The sequence below is a fragment of the Schistocerca americana genome, chromosome 4, assembly GCF_021461395.2.
Source record: "Schistocerca americana isolate TAMUIC-IGC-003095 chromosome 4, iqSchAmer2.1, whole genome shotgun sequence".
Lineage (NCBI taxonomy): Eukaryota > Metazoa > Arthropoda > Insecta > Orthoptera > Acrididae > Schistocerca > Schistocerca americana.
In genome coordinates, this window is record NC_060122.1 from 527,444,473 (window position 1) to 527,472,301 (window position 27,829).

Sequence of the window (27,829 nt, forward strand, 5' to 3'; positions counted from 1 at the left end):
CACCACTATCAGTGATTGCAGACCGAGCGCCGCCACACGGAAGGTCTAGAGGGACTTCCTAGCACTCGCCCCAGTTGTACAGCCGACTTTGCTAGCGATGGTTCACTGACAAATTACGCTCTCATTTGCCGAGACGATATTTAGCATAGCTTTCAGCTACGTCATTTGCTACGACCTAGCAAGGCGCCATTATCATTTGCTATTTATCTTATGATGCATGTACCGTCAGACCGATGTTCACCAATTATGGATTAAAGTTAAGTATTCCAGAAGCTACGTACCTTTTTTGCTAGTCTCTATTCCTTTAACTGTTCCAGACCTCATGCCAGCCTGCGTGAGATTAAACGCGTGCCTTTCGGCTTCCTCTCATAGTGGCTTGCCTGTCTTGCCAAGTCACAATAAACAATATGCAGTATTCCGTTTGTTAAAAACCCTTCAGTCCAGTCACACATCTGGTCTGATATTCTGTAGGCTCTTACTTTGTTTATCAGGCGACAGTGCGGAACTGTATCGAAATGCTTCCGGAAGTCAAGGAAAATGGCATCTAGCTGGGGGCCTGTATCTAATATTTTCTGGGTCTTATGAACAAATAAAGCGAGCTGGGTCTCACACGATCGCTGTTTCCGGAATCCATGTTGATTCCTACAGAGTAAATACAGTGTCTCCAGAAATGACATGATACCCGAGCAAAAAACATGTTCTAAAATTCTACAACAGATCGACGTCAGAGATATAGGCCTATACTTTTGCGCATCTACTCGACGATCCATCCTTCGAAAACTGTAACTATCTGTGCCCTTTGCCAATCATTTGGAACCTTCCGTTCCTCTATAGACTTGCGGTACACGGCTGTCACAAAGGTTTTTTCCATAAAGACATTGACCGTGCTGCTTCACAATGGGATAAACGTATTAACAGTTATGGCGATTACTTTTTAGGATTCCGCACCTCAGTTGGTGAAAAACGAAAACTTACGGTGACGCTTGGTTCTCCGTCCGTCTGTCTCTCTCTCTCACTGTTAAGAAACTCTTATCTCAGGAATAGATGGGCGTATCATGTTGAAATTTCTGTCACATACTAAGGCCTGTAGGCCCTTGGCGGTGTAATAAATGTAAGCTTGTAAGTGAATGCAACAGAAACGTACGGCCATTTATGTCACATATTTCCAAACTCGCAAACTCACTCATTAAGACCAACAGGGTACTTCCCGTTGACCCACAATGGCGAAATTTGGCAAGAAGTAAGGTATCACAGTACAAGTAAAGGAAAATTTCCAAAAAAAATTGCAATTTGTCATTATGTCATACGAAAAAATTTCTTACACCATTTGTTATCTGACGTCAAGCTTGAAATTAAAACAATAGGTAGTTCTGCATGTAGGATGACTGAGTCGCATAAGTAAAAGTCAAACATCAGGAAAGGAATGACTTTATTGATCATACGACGCTTTCGGACTTCATCCATCGTCTGATATCCAAGGTGCTCTTTGTTTCACATTCAACTTGAAACGTCATATCTACGTGCAGTAATCGCTGCTGGATATGTGAAGATAGATACATTTAAAAACGAGTCATATGAGTAATAAAGTCATTCCATGCCTCACGTTTTACTTTCATCATTTAGATTCAGTGAGCTTGAATGGAGAACTGTTGATAATTACATTCATGGTCGCCTGTTTTCTGGATGACTTTATGTCACATTTATATGACTGAAACTGAAAGATTCTCGAAAGTCTTGTAATCCCTGGGACAGATATCGTGTCAGTATTAAAGCCGATAATAGGCAAAAGTAGTGAAGATCCTCGATTCCCGGAATGGATGAAATGTCTGTACACTTAATTAAGTCTGGTCGGAACCCTCAGTACGCGATCCCACCTCGCACCTGGTCAATTTTTTCCATATGTCTCGTTTTCATTTCGTTGTTCTTTATATGTTATGTAACATCAGTTGATTTAACATGACAGTTAATGTATGATAAAACGTTCCAGTTAACGTAGCCGAGATGAAGGTATATATGAGCCACTAGGTCCGTTACTAATAATTTTCTGGTAATTTCAAGCAGCAGTCCCCTTGTTGCATCATTACTTAGTATTAAATCTTGTTGCTGGTTTTTATGAATATTATCAGCTCGAAATCGGTGCTGTGGCCTTCTCCCTATTTTTCGCCTGTAGACGTTACATTGATTGATGAGTCATAAAAATTGGCCACTGTCCCCACAATTGCGAGCACTTGACACTGTACCGAAAGCTTACTGCGTGATTAATCAAGTAGGTACAAACTGCAGAAAACGATTCCTAAGAGGACAAGGAGCATAAAATATCTGGTGGGCACATGGCGGGATATGCGTTCCAAGGGAGGTAAGCCCATTTGAAGCTGGAGATAAAAGATTTGACAGTAAATGGATCCAAACCAGCCGGCCACATGCAACAAAAGATAGTTTTAATGAACCTTCGAGCATGGTTTCGACGTATTTAACTCTCCTTCTTCAAAAATACATGTAACCTGAAGATAATTTAACAACAGTAACAACAAACCCAGAAACATACACAAAATTAAAATCCATAAATAAAACCAATCAGGAAAGCAAGGCAAGTAGACCGTGCGCTAAGATCTAAATACACTCCTGGAAATTGAAATAAGAACACCGTGAATTCATTGTCCCAGGAAGGGGAAACTTTATTGACACATTCCTGGGGTCAGATACATCACATGATCACACTGACAGAACCACAGGCACATAGACACAGGCAACAGATCATGCACAATGTCGGCACTAGTACAGTGTATATCCACCTTTCGCAGCAATGCAGGCTGCTATTCGACCAGGGAGACGATCGTAGAGATGCTGGATGTAGTCCTGTGGAACGGCTTGCCATGCCATTTCCACCTGGCGCCTCAGTTGGACCAGCGTTCGTGCTGGACGTGCAGACCGCGTGAGACGACTCTTCATCCAGTCCCAAACATGCTCAATGGGGGACAGATCCGGAGATCTTGCTGGCCAGGGTAGTTGACTTACACCTTCTAGAGCACGTTGGGTGGCACGGGATACATGCGGACGTGCATTGTCCTGTTGGAACAGCAAGTTCCCTTGCCGGTCTAGTAATGGTAGAACGATGGGTTCGATGACGGTTTGGATGTACCGTGCACTATTCAGTGTCCCCTCGACGATCACCAGTGGTGTACGGCCAGTGTAGGAGATCGCTCCCCACACCATGATGCCGGGTGTTGGCCCTGTGTGCCTCGGTCGTATGCAGTCCTGATTGTGGCGCTCACCTTCACGGCGCCAAACACGCATACGACCATCATTGGCACCAAGGCAGAAGCGACTTTCATCGCTGAAGACGACACGTCTCCATTCGTCCCTCCATTCACGCCTGTCGCGACACCACTGGAGGCGGGCTGCACGATGTTGGGGCGTGAGCGGAAGACGGCCTAACGGTGTGCGGGACCATAGCCCAGCTTCATGGAGACGGTTGCGAATGGTCCTCGCCGATACCCCAGGAGCAACAGTGTCCCTAATTTGCTGGGAAGTGGCGGTGCGGTCCCCTACGGCATTGCGTAGGATCCTACGGTCTTGGCGTGCATCCGTGCGTCGCTGCGGTCCGGTCCCAGGTCGACGGGCACGTGCACCTTCCGCCGACCACTGGCGACAACATCGATGTACTGTGGAGACCTCACGCCCCACGTGTTGAGCAATTCGGCGGTACGTCCACCCGGCCTCCCGCATGCCCACTATACGCCCTCGCTCAAAGTCCGTCAACTGCACATACGGTTCACGTCCACGCTGTCGCGGCATGCTACCAGTGTTAAAGACTGCGATGGAGCTCCGCATGCCACGGCAAACTGGCTGACACTGACGGCGGCGGTGCACAAATGCTGCGCAGCTAGCGCCATTCGACGGCCAACACCGCGGTTCCTGGTGTGTCCGCTGTGCTGTGCGTGTGATCATTGCTTGTACAGCCCTCTCGCAGTGTCCGGAGCAAGTATGGTGGGTCTGACACACCGGTGTCAATGTGTTCTTTTTTCCATTTCCAGGAGTGTATGTTTGTGGCATAAACGGCCAATAAGGTAAAATGCATTGAGAGGCTGGGTGAGTGAGAGAACTATTAGAAATATAGACTATTAAATTACTCTATGGTAAAGTAAAATATGCCATCTTTTATAAAAATCCTTATAAGACCACTGGTATACTATCTTACATGCAGGAATCAAGTTAATACGTGAACAAGTTGTGATAAACCTACGTTAGCATTGAAAGAGATTAGTGCATGAGTCACCGTATGGTGAAAAAGAAAAAACAATGACAATAGTGGGTAAAAACAATGGCTTCACAAAATACAATACGGGACATATGAACACGCATACACAGATAATGTATATTAGAATTTGGAGAAATGAGCAATTCTCAAAGGCTACTGGTAACCGCATGAAAATTTAAGCACAATATAGGTTTGAATCCATCAAAAAATTATCAGAAAGCAAGATGCAGTTTATCAATCAAGTCCAGCATGTCTAATAATGTGTACAATGATGTCCGCTGACAGCATATTTTCATTCTACGGTGTCATGTCGATTCATTGTTCGTTTTTCCAATGCCATATTTTAGAGCTAAATTTTATTAGTTTGCTTATGTTGTATGATAGATGTGATAGTCGCATCATTTTGGGGGATCTAGCCGCTGTATGACGTGCAATTTTGACAGGTATGTTTTCGGGCTTGTAATTATTGTTGTTACATTGTCTTCAGGTTACACGTACTTCTGAAGAAGACGGGCTTATATCCGTCGAAATCACGGTCAAAGCTTGAGTGAAACCATCTTTTGTTGCACCCGGCTGGCTGCGCTGGATTCCTTTAGTGATCTCCAATCGTTGCTAAAGAGCAGCCATGGTCAAAATATTGAAGACCTGATAGCGTATGCTTCAGTGATTGAAAATACACGTGAGAACACATCAGATAAGTGGAAATTTCTCTCTCTACTAGTGGTTTAGCTTCACACTGAAGAGGGCAGTGAGCTGGAGCACCACCACATTAGCCTTCGCACCACCAAAGACACGTCTTCCCACACAGTAGACAGGATCACCGGCAGGCAGTCCAAATATACCCAGCCAAAGAGGCGTTTTGGAAAGGATGACTGGTCTCACGATGCAGACACCAATAAATCTGGCCCATACATTGGACATATGCTGTTGACTCGCTGCTACCACACTATGGGGATTCTCTGTAGCCCACAGATGGGTACAGTGAGTTGACGATATCGCATCTCGTAGAGGTAGCCCCTCTGTGAGTAGGATGGATGACAGAAATTCCAACAAGGTGGAGGCCTATGCCACACTCCCCGACAAAAACAATGCCGAGGGGCAAGCCCGTACGTAATAAGGATTGCAAGCGTTGTGAGTGATGCGGATAGTGTCAGTTGTCGTGGAGAATGTTCCAGACAGTCGTCTACCGTACCGCTTGCTGGAGGGACACCTGCCTGGTGCTGAATCAGGGGTCTCAGTCAATGATCTTCTATCTCCTCCTTCTAGTTGGTATACCATCCTTGGAAAGCGCTTTTGTTCGGACGACCTCCTTGCGCTTTATCCTCTGAGGGATCATTGTTTGCAGTTTATACCTATTATCATAATTTCACTATATAAGGGTAGCAGGACGAATGGAGAATCATTCTAGCGATGATTCGAGCCGCAGAGGTGGAGATCTCTTGACATAAGCGATTTGGACAAAAGGGAGGTTGCTATGGCCTGGCTCCTGGGAACGGAACCGTGAAGCTGATCGGCTGTTCACATTCTGCTGTCGTGAGCATCTGTCAAAAGTGATTGAAGGGCTGTGAAACCGCGAGTAGGTGACAAGCATTTGACATCCACGCCTCGTCACAGGTGATGGAGTTCGGAGGCTCGCCCATCTGTAAAGTGTGAGAGGTTGCGGTCTGGGCAACTCTGATAACAGAATATAATACTTGTGCACAACTGTGTCGGACCACACAGGTGAACATGTTAACCCAACGACATCGTCACTTAAGACTACAGTGAAGTCGGGATCATCGTGCTTGGACCATGGTTCAATGGAAATATGTCACTTAAAGGGATGAATCATATGTCTTGTTACACCAGATCGATGGTCGTTTTAAGGCTACTCAACAGTGTAAGGCGCTAAGATAGTAGGCCAGTGTGGAATGTATTGTGGTGTAGAGACATTTACGCGGGCTTCACGGACATGAGGCAGTAATCGAAGACACCACGACAGCTTTGGATGTTACCGCGGACCACTTGTATCCATCTATGCTTGATTTCTACTTCGACACCAGTGGTATCTTCAGGGTGCATAATTGTCCATGTCACAAGGCCATAAACCTGCTGCAATGGTTGGAGGCCTTTGCCACCAAATCCGCCTGGTTTGAATCTGATGGAACGCATCTGCGGCACCGTTGGGCGCCAGCGCCGCACCCACGAACCACTGGCGAGTAATTTACGGGGATTGGGTGACATGTGCGTAGACTTCTGGTGCCATATACCTCTGAAAACCTATCAAGCTCTTGCACCACACAGAATCGCTGCTGTAATGCGTTCCGAAGGTCGAACTTCACTCTGTAAAGTAGGTGATCAGAATATTGATGCTCACTATTGTGCGAATGAATACTGAAATAGTTTCTGTAATCAAGTCAGGTGATGACTTCTGCCCATGCAAGTATTAAAACTAGTTTTGTATATCTTTGGCCCCACTCCAGATAAATTTGACATACAAAATGAAAGGAAAAAATATTTTAAAAATCATTTGTGACTAAGGACTTAAATTAGTTACAGTGATATCAAAATTCACCAGCTCTCTCTCTAGTTTATCCACTTCCGTATCAGAGTGGCCAGAGCAGTTGTCTATCATGTGGGGGACATGTGTTCGATTCCTGGTACTGCCAGAGATATTTCCTTGGGTGGCGGACTGGTACGGTGTGCACTCAGCCTATTTGACGAACAACAGCTGGGATGGCGGGTGCCGACCCCATGCGTCTCCATAGTGTATCGACTGACGCAATCGGCAGCGGACGACACAGTGGTCGGTTGGCCCGATTGGTCTGTCGAAGGCCCGAACGCAGAATTTTATCTTTTTACTCTTCCTAGATTAAAACAGTGCTAATAGAAATTAATGTAAAGTGACAAACGTTTGACTACTTGTAGAGCTTGTGCAACGTTTAAAATTTGCTGTTGATCGATGCGGATTGTTGTTGGTATTTCACAGACATAGTTAAAGTGGATTAGGTTTATCATAAAGTGTTCAGAGTATCACAATTTCTTGCGCAGCAAAACAATCTGCGGAAAGCTAATACCTTGGACTAACTGCTGCGTAGGGTATGGAGGGTCATACCTGATAAGGGCGTAAAATCCTGAAATTTCATATCACCTGCGGGCGTCACGTGAAGAAATAAACTGAGCACAGTTAAAGACCTAGAGTAGTTTATGGAAAAATGAAACGTGAATAGTCTGAATGAAATACAGATTATAGAAGGTGCAAATGTAATCGCCTCACAATATAGCTGAGAGATATAAGCGTTGAGAGATCAACTGGTACCTAAATAAGGTTGAAAACATTACTGAGCTTTCAGATAATGTCGATCTTCAGAGTTAACTAACGAAAGTATGCACGCGCAGACATACACGGGCACACACGCACGCAAGCGCGCGCGCGAACGGCAATATTATCATGGCCCTCTCCATTGTCGCAGAGCTGCAGCTTGACTGTGTGTGTGTGTGTGTGTGTGTGTGTGTGTGTGTGTGTGTGTGTGTGTGTGTCTGTGGGTGTTTTACTTAGCACTGAAGAAGGACATTGTGTGAAATCTCAGTAAAGGTTTATTTCTGTTTTATGTATCTGTCTATCGTTCAGCGCCTCGACAATAATGTGAGTGGTTATTTTTTCTCCATCTGTTCTTTGTAGAGTGTTGACAGAACGCTACCGCGGTACGCAAACGGAACAACAAACAAGTGGCATCTCCAGCCACTAGTATATCGACGAACTCTTGCACTAATCATAGCATGATCACTGACTAGCTAATAATGAAATTCTACAGCTATAACAGCGGGTTCAAGTATCCTTAAATTAGCAACAGTTTCACAGTGTACAATAGCGTATGACCAGTTCCTGGAAGAAGGTGTCAGCAATAAGACCGAAACGTCACTTCAGAAGATGCTACAAATATCCAAGAACTTCTAACATAAATTTGCAACGATCACGAAAGCCTATTCCGTATGTAACATCATGGAGGAAAACAGTTCCTATTCTAGGAAATATTCGTGAGAACAGTCGTTGCTGTTTTCCCAGGTTTTCCTTGACCTCACACAGCTTGCAAAGTGAAGTAAAAAAATTGTCACAATGAATGGCTTAAATGTTTCTTTAAGTGCGATGTAACTGATATTACGGTGAATTATGATGTTAAGGCTACTTACGTTCTCTGGGAACCAAGGCGTGACGAAAGGCATCTGGAAGGTGTTGCTGTAAGAGTGCAGCGTGTCGAAGGAGTCCGGGCTGACGGCTCCGACCAGGGAGAACACGCCCCGAGAGAACTGGCTGCAGACTGCAACAAACAGACACGCCGAGGCTCTCAACTGGGTACAACTCGCTGTGGGTGCAGCAACAAAAGGGTTTCCTAACATATGCTGGTAGCAAATTAGAAACTTCTTCGTAAAGGAACTGACAAACATAATTCTATATCCTAATGGTTCTGGTGGACATGGAGAAGATTGAAGAGAATTGTGACAAAGACCCGTAGAATCAAAAAGGATAAAGGACAAGCTTACGCTTTATGTACTATACTGTTCATTAAAGAGCGTTTGTAGTACAACACTCTTCCAAGGAGTCCCATCTTCCGGTATCATACCACTTGTAGGCATACTGTAATATCACAGCGCACCAACCTGTACTTGCTTTCCTTTCAGGGCACAGTGACTCTTAGACTCGTGTGTGGACTTGTTGTGGACAGAACGTGTTTAGCCGGATCGCCATGCCTTTCAGAACGGTAACCATTTCGCTTGCAAATAACTGGGTAGATAGCCGGCCGGAGTGGCCGTGCGGTTCTAGGCGCTACAGTCTGGAACCGCGAGACCGGTACGGTCGCAGGTTCGAATGCTGCCTCGGGCATGGATGTGTGTGATGTCCTTAGGTTAGTTAGGTTTAAGTTGTTCTAAGTTCTAGGGGATTGATGACCTCAGAAGTTGAGTCCCATAGTGCTCAGAGCCATTTGAACCATTTTGAACTGGGTAGATACTTCACATTAGCAGTCGTATATACTTCTTCGTCATTGCTTCTTAGTTAAAGTATCTGTAAGTTACTATGAACCTGTGTACTCTCCATGATTGGTTGTCGTATCACTGGGGCAACAGTCATCCGTACCATGAGGGTTACTGAATCAAAAGATGAATGCGCTCGATGAACATTCTGTTTGAGAAATTATACAATACTTAGGTTCGTGTATTTTGTCAGACGTTCAGCACCAAACTACATCCTGAAACAGATACTCATAGGTAGTGTGGCTGTACCGCTTCTGAACCAATGACTTATGATTTATGACTTGTCTGCTAGAGGTGCTTGTGTCTCCATAAACATTTTTCACTGCTCGCCCTTTTACTATACCCTCCCCCCTCCTCTGGAGGCTGTGTGTGTTGTTATCTGGTGTTTATTTAAAATATAATTTATGAATCTGGGAAGGTATCCTACTGATTTGAGGGCTTATGCTGGTGTTACTTAGAAACTAGTTTATTATCAAATTAATTATCCTAATCTCTATTCTTTATTACCTCAGATGGCCTCTATATTTATGCCACCCTTATGCTAATTATCAATATATATGGCCTGATATCGTTACCAAAATCAAAATATGGCTGCCTGAGATACGTCTGACGCTATGGTGTCACCGTGTACATAGATCAGTGCAAAAACGGCAAGAAATTAAAAAAAATTGAGTAAGATAGCTTGCATATTACGTGTCCTTTCTTAAAAAATATTTTCGAATATTTTGATGCAATGTAACACATCAGACTGTCTAAAAGAATGTGAGTAACTGTTTTAAATAATGTACACTCCTGGTACATAGCGATTGCACTGCGGAGGCTTTGGGATTCAGTTTTTCTTTAGAAAAGTACACTCTTGCTACGCGGCAATTACACTATGGAGTTGCAGAGTCCTTTTTTTAAACAAAATACGCAGACAACCACCTTGGTTCCAGGTTTGTCAACTACCTCTACTTCCTGCCCCCCCCCCCCCCGCCCCAATATGCGTACAGAAGTATATATGACTGTGAGGGACTCTACAGCAGATTCATATTATATGGTTGAGAGCGCAACGGCTGAATACGTGTGCCTATCGCATTGTGCAAAGCAGGGAGCTGCTGTCTGCAGCCTGAATAAACACGTTAAGGGCCCCAATCCACCCAGAACAGTGATCCAGGAAAAAATAACTGTCTTCGATCATACTGAAAGCCCCTGCCAGCATGTGGTTCGGCCGCTGTACCAAGGGAGTGGGCACAGACGTCCACATTGTGCTGTTCCACGAGTTACCTCTTATTGTCATACTGTCTTTGCACATTATTACAATGAAATGACAGGTAAATAATGCTGGAAAGTGTGGCTCTGCTGATGGAATCATAGTTGCACACTGTACGCAACCAGAGAGTCTCTGGCTTTAATCATTATCATGTGTGCTATGGTAAAATTCATCTTTTTTTCAACACACCTAGTGTTCAGTACCTACTAAACGACTACATATTACAGAGCTCCGTATCAGTAACTAATCATGAGCTGCAGAGCATTTTATTTTAGCACAGCAGAGGTGGCAATGGAGTGTGCAAAGATACTTCAAGAGTTTGGCAATATGAATGTGTTTAACACATGTACTGGCAATTTTTTTCCCACGTGGATTCCAGAGTGGAATACGGTTGATCTAATTATCAGTTTTAACTAGAGGTAATGTGTGTCTCCTCGCATTTGGATAGTGCGTACACTGTGTGATCAAAAGTACCCGGACACCCCCAAAAACATACGTTTTTCGTATTAGGTGCATTGCCCTGCCACCTACTGACAGGTGCTCCATATCAGCGACCTCAGTAGACATCGTGAGTGAGCAGAATGCAGCGCTCCTTGGAACTCACGGACTTCGAACGTGGTCAGGTGATTGGCTGTCACTTGTGTCACACGTCTGTGCGCGAGACTTCCACACTCCTAAACTGACAGAGACCGCCGACTGTTGGAGAGGGTCGTGATGTGTGATAGGCAGATACCTATCCAGACCATCACACAGGAATTCCAAACTGCATCAGGATTCATCGCAAGTACTATGACTGGCGGGAGGTGTTCAAACTTGGATTTCATGGTCGAGCGGCTGCTGAAAAGCCACACATCACGCCTGTAAATGACAAGCGATGCCTCGCTTGGTGTAAGGAGCGTAAGAATAGGACGATTGAACAGTGGAGAAGCGTTGCCTGGAGTGACGAATCACGGTACACAATGTGGCGATCCGATGGCAGGGTGTGGGTATGGCGAATGCCCGGTGAACGTCATCTGCCAACGTGTGTAGTGCCAACAGTAAAAAAAAAAGTTCAAATGGCTCTGAGCACTATGGGACTTAACTTCAGTCCCCTAGAACTTAGAACTACTTAAACCGAACTAACCTAAGGACATCACACACATCCATGCCCGAGGCAGGATTAGAACCTGCGACCGTAGCGGTCCAGACTGTAGCGCCTAGAACCACTTGGCCACTTCGGCCGGCCAACAGTAAAATTCGGAGGCGGTGGTGTTATAGTGTGTATGGCGAATGCCCGGTGAACGTCATCTGTGTAGTGCCAACATTTAAATTCGGAGGCGGTAATGTTATGGTGTGGTCTCTCCTCAGTGCAACACTCCGTGAAGAATGGGCTGTCATTCCCCAAGAAACCTTCCAGCACCTGATTGAACGTATGCCTGCGAGAGTGCAAGCTGTCATCAAGGCTAAGGGTGAGCCATATTGAATTCCAGGATTACCGACAGAGGGCGCCACGAACTTGTAAGTCATTTTCAGTTAGTTGTCCGAATACTTCTGATCACATAGTGTATGTGCAAACTCGGTCCCAATTTAGTTGCTTGATGTGTGTTGTGTGATCTACATTATGCATCTAATCAAAAGTATTTGGACACCTGTTATTATACATTAATAAGGGTCGCGAATACCGTCGAAATGCACACTATGTGCAAAAAGAAAACCACGACTCGCTGTAGACAGAAACTTACTGCACCACATTGCTATTGATTTCCTTGCTTATAAAATCAGTAACGACCTTTTCCTTTAAAAAAGTGTCACATTGACTTACAGGCGTTGGAACGAAGATTTTACTACCGAACGAGGTGGAGAGTGGTTGAGGGTTTTACATGTATACGAGAACTATACACTGAAGCGCCAAAGAAACTTGTACAGGGATGCGCACTCAAATACAGAAATATGTAAACAGGCAAAATACGGTGACGCTATCGGCAACGCCTATATAACACAAGCGTCTGACGCAGTTGTTAGATCGATTACTGCCGCTATAATGGCAGTTTATCAAGATTTAAGAGAGTTTGAACCTAGTGTAGTAGTGGGCGCACGAGCGATGGGACACAGCTTCTCCGAGGTAGGGATGAAGTGAGGATTTTCCCCCTACGACCCTTTAACGAGTGTACCGTGAGTATCAAGAATCCGGTAAAACATCAAATCTCATATATCACTGCAGCCGGGAAAAGATCCTGCAGAAACGGGACCAATGATGACAAGAGAATCATTCAACGTGAGAGAAGTGCAACCCTTCCGCAAATTGCTGCAGATTTCATTGCTGGGCCATCAACAAGTGTAAGCCCAAGGAGCACTTGTGTACGTTTGATGACTGCAAGACACAAAGATTTACGCCTCGCCTCGGCCCGTGAACACCGATATTGGACTGTTGATGCCTGAAAACATGTTATTGGTCGGATGGGTCACGTTTCAGATTGTATCGGGAGGATGGACATGTACGGGTATGAGAACAACCTCATGAGTCCATGGACCGTGCATGTAAGCAGGGGACTGTTCAAGCTGGTGGAGGCTCTGTAATGGTGTGGGTTCATGCGTGCAGTTCATGTGATATGGGATCCCTGATATATCTAGATACGATTATGACAGATGACGCGTACGTAAGCATCCTGTGTGATCACCTACATCCATTCATGTCGATTGTGCATTTTGACGAACTTGGACAACTCTATCATGACAATGCGACACTCCACACGTTCAGAATTACTACAGATTGGTTCCGTGGCTCCAGGAAGACTCTCCTGAGTTTAAACACTTCCGCTGGCACCATTCTCCCCAAGCATGAATGTTATTGAACATACATGGGATGTCTTGCAAAGTGCTGTTCAAAAACGATCTCCACCCCCTCGTAGTCTTACATATTTGTGGACAGCCCGGCAGGATTCATGGTGTCAGTTCCTTCCAGCTCTATTTCAGACATTAGTCGAGCCCATGCTACGTCGTGTTACGGCACTTCTACGTGCTCGCGGTGGCCCTACACGATATTAGGCGGGTGTATCAGTTACTTTGGCTCTTCAGGGTAGAACTGTCAGACAGATGATGAGAAGAGTCAGCAGAGCTATTTTTACGCAATACCAGTGCTTGGCAGCAGTTAATACATGTAGACAGTGTCCCGCAGGCAGAAAACGAACACCATCTTCAGATTAAATACTGCCAAGAGATTTAGACTTGCACTACATTGTTCAGTATGATCTGTAATCAAGATAATAATCAAGTAGGTCAGGTGGATCGTGTCCTAGGAATGGTGGGTGTCATGACCCACTTTTTAATTGTACTTTGAGCCTATAAACGACTTTCTATGCTGCGGTATTACCTACATGCAGGAAATTCAAAATTACAGCCCTCCTGACCACTCCAGATTTTATGGGCTACCAAGACTGGTAGACAGCAACTGCCATTGGAAGTGGTTGGGCGTATTACACCTGTGTACAGACCAACCATTTCACCTGTCTATTTAGCGGGGAAAGCAGTACCGCTGTTCACAAGTACATTTTTTGACAGTTTCCAGTTCGAAATTAATCATTGTTGGAATAGTGCCTGACGCCGCGTTTGCGTAATTGATGAACTAGACACTGAGAGCAGTCCAGAAATGTTCGGTTCAGTGAAACAGAGTTGTGTGAAATTCTATCATATCAGGAGACAACTCACCACTGAATAGAACCCACATGGAGTCAACATCAACCTTCCCTTCAACAGGAGCAGTGGCGCCACCACCAGCAGTAGTTGTGGTGCCACCTCGACAGTAACTGTGTTTGGTGGTACAGTACTGAACCACTAGATAGACAGACTAGGGACAGCAATATTTTTAAAAAAAGCAAACTGCTACAATTATATGGACTGAATACGATGCAGTGTTTTTAGCTAATGGCTGGTTAAATCTATTACATTATATGTTCAAAACGCGATCAATGACATGTTGCAATATATAATACAACTTAAAGCTTGTGTGAGCATAATGGATGACTTCATAGCTGCATGTGAACATGATCGCACATATGCCGAATTTAACATGTGAAAAAGATATTTATTTGATAAATAGTTCCATAAAGCGAGTGGTTGTGATGAAAGAAGAATAATCGTGTATTAGCTTGTATATATGAAAGTAATAAAATTAATGTTGTTTTTAAAAAGTCAGAAAATACGTTTAATTCACAATCATGCATCTTACTATACTTCTCTCCATTACTTTTATGTATGAGATTTAAATCCAGAATAATACTACAGCATGCTAAATGTTTAAAAGTGTTCTGACATAAAGCATGAGGCTCTCAGAAATGTCATATTCAGTAGTAACAGTAATATGTGAAATGATCAAACTAAGTTCGCCCATAAGTGCTGCTTAACCTAAAAGGTAGGCCAGTAGTGCCAATATATGAGCCATACGTTCCTTTTATTCTTTTCCTTTTTTGTACTATAGTACAACTATTAAGTTAAAACACTACTACCATGTGAGCATTTTACTTTCGATATCTTACATATTTTGATAAATACTACAGACGAGTTTTATTTTTGGGCTCAAGATTTAATTTTTTCTTGATCAGTGATCTATAACCATATCTGCGTATTACAACAAGCAGTACTCAATGTCTTTTTGTGCACTTAATGTAGCTCTACACGCTAATCAACGTACATAGTGGGGAAATTTAGTGCGTCGTTTTAGTGTGAAGATGCCACTTCCTAGCAAACAGTATATAAAAAGGAAAGTAAGAAAACAAGATAGTTCGAACCAACTGTTAACATCGGAAGTTACCTTAGCATGGAAAGTCACTACAATGGACAGATGATTTTGATGACGATTTTAGCAGAATTAAGACGAGTTTTTTGAGAAAAGAATATGGAAAATTTACATTTTGGTACAAAGATTAACTTTTTTTTTTTTCATTCATATCAGTGCTGTATAATCACACTTGTGTAATACAATATGAAGCCTGCATTGATTTTTTACATATTCTCTTGTGCTCTAGCACATAGATAATTCATTTAAGAGTTTAGGATTGTATATTAACTAAAGTACGCATTAAAAAATAATGAAATACTTTAATAAATTACTGCTTTGCCATATATTTTTCCTGCCTTGACTACAGAATGATTTTTAACTGCATGAAACTAAGGCACAAGACACAGTAGCCTACTAAATTTAAGAGGTATAATCGGAAGTGAGGTCTGATCACATGACCAAAAGTGTCCAAAATTTCACAATTCTTAGAGTTTACAAGGAGGCTTCATTACTGCAATTGATCAGTATTATGTGGTACCAGAAGGCGTTAACATGTCTTACTCAAAGCGCTAAAAATCCCTCAGTTGTTAAGTAAGAGGATGAGACGTCCAATGAACGCTTTCGTGTGTGGTTGTTACTGCAGAACCTCGACAATCTGGTTACTGACACTGGTCACAGAAATTACGCCGAAAATGGCATGCTCCTTAGCAAGGAGAATTTACTTATGCTTACGCCTATTACAGAATCATTTTATGACACCATTATCGTGGGTGAAATCGGTGATCAAGTCGGCAGCGAAAAACGGTTAGAGGAAGGACGGTCTTCGATGTTAAAGAGGGAAGTATGTGGTTCATTTAACAATTGTCAATGTGGTAAATGCTCCAAGATAATCTGTGCTAGACATGGTGTCAAGTTGAAGCTACCACATCTCAAACACTGGAACGGTGATGTGGCAACTAGAGGAGTATTGTAAAAATGTTGGCAAGGAACCTCTGGAAATCATTTCGAGGAAATATAAAAAACCTGTGGTTATACCACATGAAGCGGAATTGGCTGACATTAAATTGAATATTGCAATGGACATACTACCTAGAAAACTGCAACAGCATCGTATTGACAAATATTACCTTATGAACCCAGATATAACATTAGATTTTGCTGAGATTTTTAACAAAGCGGAGATGTTTGACTGTCTCACATCAAACTACGACTTTTGTCTGCAAGAAGAAGTCCAAGGAAACGGCACTGTTACTGGAAACAACGATAAGATTTTTGGAATAGACTATATATAACAAAGTCACAAGTAGCCAGAATCGAGCGAAAGAACAAAGTTACACGTAATCATCTAACCGACTTTACAGTGTGCCCTGATCTGTGTCTGCTTAGCTAAAGTACATGATACTGCCAAACTAGGAGCTACACCTTATAACTACAGAAAAAACAGTGAGTTTTACCCTGCGGAAGATGTGTAACTGCATTAAACACCAACAAACAGTCTTTACAATATGCTCCAATGCACTTTATGCGCTCTTTGGTGTAAATTATCCGACAGCCTACAAAACAGCTCCAGTACTGTATTTAATTGTGTTCTACAATTTGTCTACTGACACAATCACTACACATAAAAGTTGACAGGAAAGCTTCCACACAATCAAGCAAGAGCAAAACTTACAAACCATGTTCCGTCTACCTACAGTTTTAATTATTTACCTGTAAATAACGTGGAGATTGTTAACACAGACACCAACAACGGTATAAGTTGGGAGGTACCAAGTGGAACGACAGTGGTGCTTTGTATCACATGTGGACAGCGGAAGGGTACAGAGTGTCAAAAACATATTGTCAAGTACTGCTAACGCCCTGCGCGTAACCAGGGGTATTTGCAGCTACAAGGGTAACGTCTATTCACACACCGACCGGGATGGGATGGCACCAGCGTGAATCCTTGGCTGGAGTACCGGCAGGTCAGGGTGGAAATCTGCAATGTCTATCACACAACGATCTGGATAAATTCGCGCATGTTTGAGGTGCTGGCGGACAGAGCGTTTCAAAACGAGATAGTGGAGACGTTGTCTCTTCTCGTAGAGAGGTGCTCTGCAATCAACTGTCTCACCTGATCAAGAATGAATGGCGGTGTCTACAGGGGAAGTGTAGAGATCGTTTATGTACCGAAGTCTATGACAAATGTGATACATGGTACTGGAATAATTCAAATTAACATAAGTTTTATGAGAGATTAGACATAGTAAACATATAGTGATTGGTGTCATTAAAACCAGCATTCAAGTGTGATTTAGAATAACCTTTCTGTCAATTATAGTTATTAATTTTAGCTAGTTGGTTCACAGTTTTACAGATTCGTACCTTACTATATGGCACTATGATGAAATGACATGGTGGGAGACGCACAGAAGTTGTGAGCCAATAACAGATGAACTAAAACGTACGGAGGAGATATTAAAAATGTAGCTGGTAACTGATATTGAGAGGATTATCTGACTTCTGTCGGCGGAAGTCCGGGGATTCGAGACCTTTTCGTGATCGTGAACTGAAGAGAGTCCTGATATTCTATTGTATTTGAAGCCTTGGGTTGGTAACTCAGGAGAGTCCAAACGAATCGGTTTTAGAAGCAGCAGTGTTTTACGGACGTCATTAGTTATGGAATTTTGCTTTTACCGCCATTTAGACGATTACGGTGTGGCTGAAACATCAGTGCTTTGAGATATCATTGGGTTTGTCTCGGCCTGGAATACTTACGCCAGTGGCATTATATCTGAGCAGTAAAGCTGTATTGGTAAGTGTGATCAGACTCAAGAACAATTAAAAGCTTTCTGTAAATTAAGAGTGACACTTTTAACGAGTCTAGTAAACTGGTTGCTGCTGAAGGGACAGAGACTGTTAATGTCATTGAGAAACTACTGCTATTAAATAAACATGAACAATTTAAAGAAAAGTTTTGTGTCGCCATGTTTCATTGGTAAAATGCAACTCAAGTTACTTAAATTTAATTAGAACACTACTAATAGCTCTGCTACGACATTATAAACTTGGGATCATCGTAAAGGGTATTGTTTTGCAGCGGTGCATGTTTGGTATCCATACAAAATCTGATGAGCAAAATTTCAAATAAAATTCAATGTTTCACTTAAGTTCCCCTTTGAAGGAAGAATCATAATTCTCAGTAGGAAGTGGAAACTTACAAAGTGTTACACAGAAGTGCTATTTTAAAGCTAGAGAAACATATTTCTCTCAATCTAGGGCATTGTCTTCTACAATACCAGCAAATGTAGATATTAGTGAATTAGGACTGGTTCCAACGGACAGTTTCACTCCACAAATCTTTAGAAAAAGAACTAATGTGTCAAACAGACTTACACCATACCCTATAAAGGAAATTATTCCTTTAAGAACAGTTAATGTGTTATTAGCACTGAAAAGTAAACTAGAAATGGAGTGGGACAAAGTCAAAAAGAGACAACTGCCGTACATGGTAGAAACAACTGCCACGACGGTGCCACCACTGGAAAAAAAGACCATTGTAAATGTGGTGGTAACAGTTACATACTAGTTGAAACGCAGTGTATGTAATAATATGGACACAACAAGGGAATACAAGGTACCTGTGTTTATTGCAAATAGCAACGAAAAACGCTTACATTGAAATGCTTGAAGAAGTCAATGGATTTGAGGAAATTTACGTATTATGTTAAAAGAAAGACTAAAACTTTGTTTGTAATCCTCCGTTCTCATTTAGATCTGCATGAAAAGCATGTAGTTGTATATGGTGAATTGGATATTGTGCATCTAGACTTTAAAACTGACAGAATAACATCAGTTACTGATTTTTTAACGCAGAAATTCGCCAAACAGCCGTGCACTGCAGAAGGTATTTTATTTTATTTTCGCTACCAGTTTTGTTAATTCATTATGCCATCTTCAGGCCCCATATGCAAGTCTCACAAATAATCGACATTGGCATACTGGGGCCATGTATCCGTAAGTGCTTCCTTCGAGGATTTGACTGAGGATAGCATAATGAATTGCCGAAACTGGTAGCGAAAAAAAAAATCTCAATCACACGGCTGTTTGGCGTATTTCTGTGTCAAATATTTGACCAGCCGCTGTCCCATGTCCGTAATGGATCAAAAAAGGCAGTTAATGATAGTTCATTTGCAAAAGTTGCGAACTGAAAGTCCTACACGGAAATTAAGCGACAATGTGGGGGAAAAGAGTTGTCAACGGTTTTTCAAGGTGTGGAATGTCATTAAAATAGTGTAATGCACGAAATAAACGGCAAAATTAAAATATCCAAGGCTCTCCGCTAGAAGAATGGTACGAACGAACAGAGATAACTGCGAAGGTGACAAGGGAGATAGTTTACAGGAAAAAATGAACTAGATATATACTGTAATTTGAAAGTATACCTTCTGTATGTATGAAATTACTGGTAGAGTAAAGAATTAGATGATTCTGATGCAGATTTTAAATTGTAAGTTAAAAATTAACCTAGGTATTATGAAAACTATGCCAAATAGAAACAAAGAAACAATTTTTTTCTACATGTGTATGTTTCTGCAAAAATTAATAAAGATTTTGTACAAGAATATTTGTTTTCTTAATCGTGCCCCACCAGGTGTGGGTTGGCTTGTTTAGCATCCAACTGTGATTCGGATTCCTCCACTCAGAGTACTGCAAAGTGTTTGCAAGATTTCTCCTTCTCCTCCTCCCCCTCCTCGTCCTCCTCCCCCTCCTCGTCCTCCTCTTTTTCTTCTACTTCTTCTTCTTTGTTTGCTTCTTCTTCCAAGTGTCTAATGAGAAGAGCTTTTGTCAACACAATGCTAGCTGTCAAAGTCACCGCTTACATAAATCAATTGAGAGGTGGATTGTGGTGGAGGTGTAGTTTGTTACAATGTTAGGTAGCGTAATGTAAGTGAGTGTGCCGATTCTTAGCTATCTTAAATATAGTTTTATGTTTACTGATTCTTGCGGAATGTTGTTCCATGAGAACCTAACAGGGGCATCACCCATTCTCACTTTCTCGGGTGTTGATAACATGAATACTGATCAGTTACAGCAGTCAAACTGCTTATACTCTCAAGATCCGAAACGCGTGAAACATATGGAAATTATGTTCTAGGAAGTGCTTATCCAGTTCCAAACTTCAAGCCCAGTTGCACTGTTTTGTTATTTTGTGTGTGTCGAGACGGAATGGGGGGGGGGGGGGGGGGGGGGATGGCACCTGCGTAAAAGTGTAATAGCGTATATCCGTTGCTGTTGTGGATGTGGGTATCCATTCATGAAGAACTGAACGTAGGATGGATGATGCAGATCCATACAAAAAGCATTGTTCTTATTTCCTGAGTTGTAAGCGTCACCTTTCTTACTTTATGAAAGACAGGATTTTTAAAATTTTTCTTCTCTCCTTGTGTTGGTTATTTTTAGCGTTTTTCCTGAAGTTATGTTATTTCAGCATTATACTTGCGCCCGGCAACTTGTCTGCTATCCATTCTCAACATTTATTGCAGATGAAAATAACTGGCATAATTTTCATACAATAATTTGAACTGTCAAACCCAGTGTCCTAATGTTACATACAGAGAGCGCAGGTAAGAAAGTATACCTGAGGCTTCTGAGAGGAAGCGATGCTGTCCCCTAACAGATTACAATCGAAATTAGTTTCTCAGGAAAACAGAGATCTAAGTGAGTTTGTATGTAACATACATTTGAATTTTTTTCATGCATTGATCTTTAATGGTGTGTATTTTTTTTTTAAGAAATGGGTATGACTGTATAGGCTGCTCAACCAAGCGAAGGATGTGCCTGTGTAGTTTATCTTTGCTTTTTTAAATTGCAGTGAGTGGCTAGTCCAGTCTGTTACGTTGGTTGATAAGGCAGATGTCACTCACTGAAAACAGAACAGAAAATAGATTTACACTTACATTTTCCTAACAAAATACACAGAGAGTTGTGTACAATTTCGCACGTCGTACTGTTACTAAGGCTGCCACGTAAAGGAAGAAATGAAATGACAAATTCAGGTGATTCGACTGTAAATCCACAGACTGATTGCAGGACACTCATTTTAATTCGCACAACAGTTCCCATCTTGTTATTTTTTCAGTGTTCTGTCAGTTATGTCGTTTGCTAGCTATTTTTATGTTGTTTGAATCGTTGGTACCATTAAAGATAGCAATGAATAACAAGTCATTTTACATTCCAATATAATGCTGGGAACATGCTCACTAACGGTTCAAAAGCTATTTGGGTAGATGTTTGCTGACTATTTACAAATTTTTAAATACAAATTGTAATTGTTTAGTTACACCTGTTTCTTTATTCTCTCTCCAAATATGAATTTCAAATTTATACCTAGCACAATGAATGTCAAATGTTAGCTAAGTGATGGAAGAAGGGCGGAAAGTTAGCAGAAAATCTTTTCATTAATGATTTTGTAAAAATCTTTCGCAAGCAAAGAACGTTCGAACCGCCACACGACATCACATCTTGGGGGTGGAGTACCTGTGAGGCCAGAGTAGATGCAGTGGAGGCGCAGAACAATGGTCGTGCAACAAGAGGTACGGTTACCGCAACCAGCCGTTGTTTTCAGAAAGATGAAGGCTAAAAATTGATTGTACTGCATCAGGTGTTGAATTGTGTTCATTCTGGACTGACCAGACTGTCATTGTGCCAGATTTTTAGTGACCCAGTTAGGAGTTTCATAATACAAGGCGCACTGTCTGTAACTTTCAAGAATTTGATTGATTTTGTTTTCTGCGCATTCGTTCCTTTAGGTAAGAAAAGGTGTTTGTCTTAGTTTCAATCAGTTTACTTGATATACAGGTTTTAATTCTGGTGAGTGAATCTGTGAGAAACATTTACTCCTTGTTTTATGATGGAATATTTTTTGGCTATTTACTGAGAGCTAAACACTTTCTTCACATGGATGCATAATCTAGTGCCGCAGTACCGATTTATGTGACTGCTGACGAATATTTCCGGGTGATGTTTGTGTTAGGCGCCTAATAATGTGATTAAGCCGAGATAAACAGTAATGTTACTGTATGCTCCGTGTCTGAAGGTTGAAATACTTTCAAATAAACTGAGTCATTCATATAGAAAGGCATCTGCCTCACTGGCAAACGTTCTGAAATCTAACTGATTTTAGTAGGTTTAATAAATCAGAAAAACCATGGTGCATGATCAGTAGAGAATGAATACAACAAGGCCACTGACATTGTACCTCTGCACAATCTACTTTTTGGCTTCATTCTCCATAAAACAATGGCCTAGGATAATAAGTTTCGAATGAAGCCAAAAAGTAGATTGTGCAGAGGTACAATGTCAGTGGCCTTGTTGTATTCTTTCTCTACTGATCATGCACCGTGGTTTTTCTGATTTAATAAACCTACTAAAATCAGTTAGATTTCAGAACGTTTGCCAGTGAGGCAGATGCCTTTCTATATGAATGACTCAGTTTATTTGAAAGTATTTCAACCTTCAGACACGGAGCGTACTGTAACATTACTGTTTATATCGGCTTAATCACATTATTAGGCGCCTAACACAAACATCACCCGCAAATATTCGTCAGCAGTCACATAAATCGTTACTGCGGCACTAGATTATACATCTATGTGAAGAAAGTGTTTAGCTCTCAGTAAATAGCCAAAAAATATTCCATCATAAAACAAGGAGTAAATGGTTCTCACAGATTCACTCATCAGAATTAAAACCTGTATATCAAGTAAACTGATTGAAACTAAGACAAACACCTTTTCTTACCTAAAGGAACGAATGCGCAGAAAACAAAATCAATCAAATTCTTGAAAGTTACAGACAGTGCGCCTTGTATTATGAAACTCCTAACTGGGTCACTAAAAATCTGGCACGATGATAGTCTGGTCAGTCCAGAATGAACACAATTCAACACCTGATGCAGTACAATCAATTTTTAGCCTTCATCCTTCGGAAAACAACGGCTGGTTGCGGTAACCGTACCTCTTGTTGCACGACCATTGTTCTGCGCCTCCACTGCATCTACTCTGGTCTCACAGGTACTCCACCCCCAAGATGTGATGTTGTGTGGCGGCTCGAACGTTCTTTGCTTGCGAAAGATTTTTACAAAATCATTAATGAAAAGATTTTCTGCTAACTTTCCGCCCTTCTTCCATCACTTAGCTAACATTTGACATTCATTGTGCTAGGTATAAATTTGAAATTCATATTTTGAGAGAGAATAAAGGAACAGGTGTAACTAAACAATTACAATTTGTATTTAAAAATTTGTAAATAGTCAGCAAACATCTACCCAAATAGCTTTTGAACAGTTAGTGAGCATGTTCCCAGCATTATATTGGAATGTAAAATGACTTGTTATTCATTGCTATCTTTAATGGTACCAATGATTCAAACAACATAAAAATAGCTAGCTAACGACATAACTGACAGAACACTGAAAAAGTAACAAGATGGGAACTGTTGTGCGAATTAAAATGAGTGTCCTGCAATGAGCCTGTGGATTTACAGTCGAATCACCTGAATTTGTCACTTCATTTCTTCCTTTATGTGGAAGACTTAGTAACAGTAACACGTGCAAAATTGTACACAACTTTCTGTGTATTTTGTTAAGAAAATGTAAGTGTAAATCTATTTTCTGTTCTGTTTTCAGTGAGTGACATCTGCCTTATCAACCAACGTAACAGACTGGACTAGCCACTCACTGCAATTTAAAAAAGCAAAGATAAACTACACAGGCACATCCTTCGCTTGGTTGAGCTGCCTATACAGTCATACCCATTTCTTAAAAAAATAATACACACCATTAAAGATCAATGCATGAAAAAAATTCAAATGTATGTTACATACAAACTCACTTAGATCTCTGTTTTCCTGAGAAACTAATTTCGATTGTAATCTGTTAGGGGACAGCATCGCTTCCTCTCAGAAGCCTCAGGTATACTTTCTTACCTGCGCTATCTGTATGTAACATTAGGACACTGGGTTTGACAGTTCAAATTATTGTATGAAAATTATGCCAGTTATTTTCATCTGCAATAAATGTTGAGAATGGATAGCAGGCAAGTTGGCGGGCGCAAGTATAATGCTGAAATAACATAACTTCCAGAAAAACGCTAAAAATAACCAACACAAGGAGAGCAGAAAAATTTTAAAAATCCTGTCCTTCATAAAGTAAGAAAGGTGACGCTTACAACTCAGGAAATAAGAACAATGCCTTTTGTATGGATCTGCATCATCCATCCTACGTTCAGTTCTTCATTAATGGTTACCCACATCCACAACAGCTATGGATATATGCTATTACACTTTTACCCACGTGCTATCCCCCCCGCCTCGATACACACGAAATAACAAAATAGAGCAACTCGGCTTGAAGTTTGGAACTAGATAAGCACTTCCTGGAACATAATTTCCATATGTTTCATGCGTTTCGGATCTTGAGAGTATAGGCAGTTTGACTGCTGTAACTGATCAGTATTCATGTTATCAACACCCGAGAAAGTGAGAATGGGTGATACACCTGTTAGGTTCTCATGGAACAACATTCCGCAAGAATCAGTAAACATAAAACTATATTTAAGATAGCTAAGAATCGGCACACTCACTTACATTGCGCTACCTAACATTGTAACAAACTACACCTCCACCACAATCCACGTCTCTTTTGATGTATGGTTCAAATGGTTCAAATGGCTCTGAGCACTATGAGACTTAACATCTATGGTCATCAGTCCCCTAGAACTTAGAACTACTGAAACCTAACTAACCTAAGGACATCACACAACACCCAGTTTTTGATGTATGTAAGCGGTGGCTTTGACAGCTAGCATTGTGTTGACAGAAGCTCTTCTCATTAGACACTTGGCAGAAGAAGCAAAAAAAGAAGAAGAAGTAGAAGAGGAGGACGGGAAGGGGGAGGAGGAGAAGAAGAAGTGATCTTGCAAACACTTTGCAGATACTCTGAGTGGAGGAATCCGAATCACAGTTGGATGCTAAACAAGCCAACCCACACCTGGTGGGGCACGATTAAGAAAACTAATATTCTTGTACAAAATTTTTATTAATTTTTGCAGAAACATTTACATGAAGAAAAAAATTGTTTCTTTGTATCTATTTGGCATAGTTTTCATAATACCTAGGTTAATTTTTAACTTATAATTTAAAATCTGCATCAGATTCATCTAATTATTCACTCAACCAGTAATTTCATACATACAGAAGGTATACTTTCGAATTACAGTATATACCTAATTCATTTTTTCCTGTAAACTATCTCCCTTCTTTCCTTCGCAATTATCTCTGTTCGTTCGTCCCATTCTTCTAGCGGAGAGCTTTGGATATTTTAATTTTGCCGTTTATATCGCGCATTACACTATTTTTGTGGCATTCCACACATTGAAAAATCGTTGACAACTCTTCTCCCTCACATTGTCGCTTAATTTCCGTGTAGGACTTTCAGTTTGCAACTTCTGCAAATGAACTACCATTAACTGCCTTTTTTGATCTATTGCGGACATGGGACAGCGGCTGGTCAAATATTTAACACAGAAATTCGCCAAACAGCCGTGCGATTGAGATTTTTTTTTTTTTCGCTACCAGTTTCGGCAATTCATTATGCCATCCTCAGTCAAGTCCTCGAAGGAAGCACTTACGTATACATGGCCCCAGTATGCCAATGTCGGTTATTTGTGAGACTTGCACATGGGGCCTGAAGATGGCATAATGAATTAACAAAACTGGTAGCGAAAATAAAATAAAACACATTCTGCAGTGCTCGGCTGTTTGGCGAATTTCTTCGTTAAAAAATCAATAACTGATGTTATTCTGTCAGTTTTAAAGTCTATAAACGGTTTTTCTCTCGCTGGATGCACAGTATCCAATTCACCATATACAACTACATGCTTTTCATGCAGATCTAAATGAGAAAGGAGGATTACAAACAAAGTTTTAGTCTTTCTTTTAACATAATACGTAAATTTCCTCAAATCCATCGACTTCTTCAAGCATTTCAATGTAAGCGTTTTTCGTTGCTATTTGCAATAAACACAGGTACCTTGTATTCCCTTGTTGTGTCCATTATTACATACACTGCGTTTCAACTAGTATGTAACTGTTACCACCACATTTACAATCGTATTTTTTCCCAGTGGTAGCACCGTCGTGGCAGTTTTTTTTTACCAGGTACGGCAGTTGTCTTTTTTTTTACTTTGTCCCACTCCATTTCTAGTTTACTTTTCAGTGCTTATAACACATTAACTGTTCTTAAAGGAATAATTTCCTTTATAGGGAATGGTGTAAGTCTGTTTGACACATTAGTTCTTTTTCTAAAGATTTGTGGAGTGAAACTGTCCGTTGGAACCAGTCCTAATTCAGTAATATCTACATTTGCTGGTATTGTAGAAGACAATGCCCTAGATTGAGAGAAATATGTTTCTCTAGCTTTAAAATAGCACTTCTGTGTAATACTTTGTAAGTTTCCACTTCCTACTGAGAATTATGATTCTTCCTTCAAAGGGGAACTTAAATGAAACATTGAATTTTACTTGAAATTTTGCTCATCAGATTTTGTATGGATACCAAACATGCACCGCTGCAAAACAATACCCTTTACGATGATCCCAAGTTTATAATGTCGTAGCAGAGCTATTAGTAGTGTTCTAATTAAATTTAAGTAACTTGAGTTGCATTTTACCAATGAAACATGGCGACACAAAACTTTTCTTTAAATTGTTCTTATTTATTTAATAGTAGTAGTTTATCAATGACATTAACAGTCTCTGTCCCTTCCGCAGCAACCAGTTTACTAGACTCGTTAAAAGGGTCACTCTTAATTTACAGAAAGCTTTTAATTGTTCTTGAGTCTGATCACACTTACCAATACAGCTTTACTGCTCAGATATAATGCCACTGGCGTAAGTATTCCAGGCCGAGACAAACCCAATGATATCTCAAAGCACTGATGTTTCAGCCACACCGTAATCGTCTAAATGGCGGTAAAAGCAAAATTCCATAACTAATGACGTCCGTAAAACACTGCTGCTTCTAAAACCGATTCGTTTGGACTCTCCTGAGTTACCGACCCAAGGCTTCAAAGACATTAGAATATTAGGACTCTCTTCAGTTCACGATCACGAAAAGGTCTCGAATCCCCGGACTTCCGCCGACAGAAGTCAGATAATCCTCTCAATATCAGTTACCAGCTACATTTTTAATATCTCCTCCGTACGTTTTAGTTCGTCTGTTATTGGCTCACAACTTCTGTGCGTCTCCCACCACGTCATTTCATCATAGTGCCATATAGTAAGGTACGAATCTGTAAAACTGTGAACCAACTAGCTAAAATTAATAACTATAATTGACAGAAAGGTTATTCTAAATCACACTTGAATGCTGGTTTTAATGACACCAATCACTATATGTTTACTATGTCTAATCTCTCATAAAACTTATGTTAATTTGAATTATTCCAGTACCATGTATCACATTTGTCATAGACTTCGGTACATAAACGATCTCTACACTTCCCCTGTAGACACCG

The 27,829-nt window shown here is 41.2% G+C and overlaps 1 protein-coding gene across 1 annotated transcript in view; it reads right to left on the reverse strand.

Annotated features, from left to right (window-relative positions):
* Positions 1-27,829, reverse strand: part of LOC124612968 (glutamate receptor 1-like) — a 1,095,838-nt gene that overhangs the window by 539,910 nt on the left and 528,099 nt on the right. Inside the window, exon 3 of the mRNA XM_047141496.1 lies at positions 8,429-8,556. Coding sequence (XP_046997452.1) covers positions 8,429-8,461 — 33 coding nt within the window. The 5' untranslated portion in view covers positions 8,462-8,556. The remainder of the gene's footprint in view (positions 1-8,428; positions 8,557-27,829) is intronic.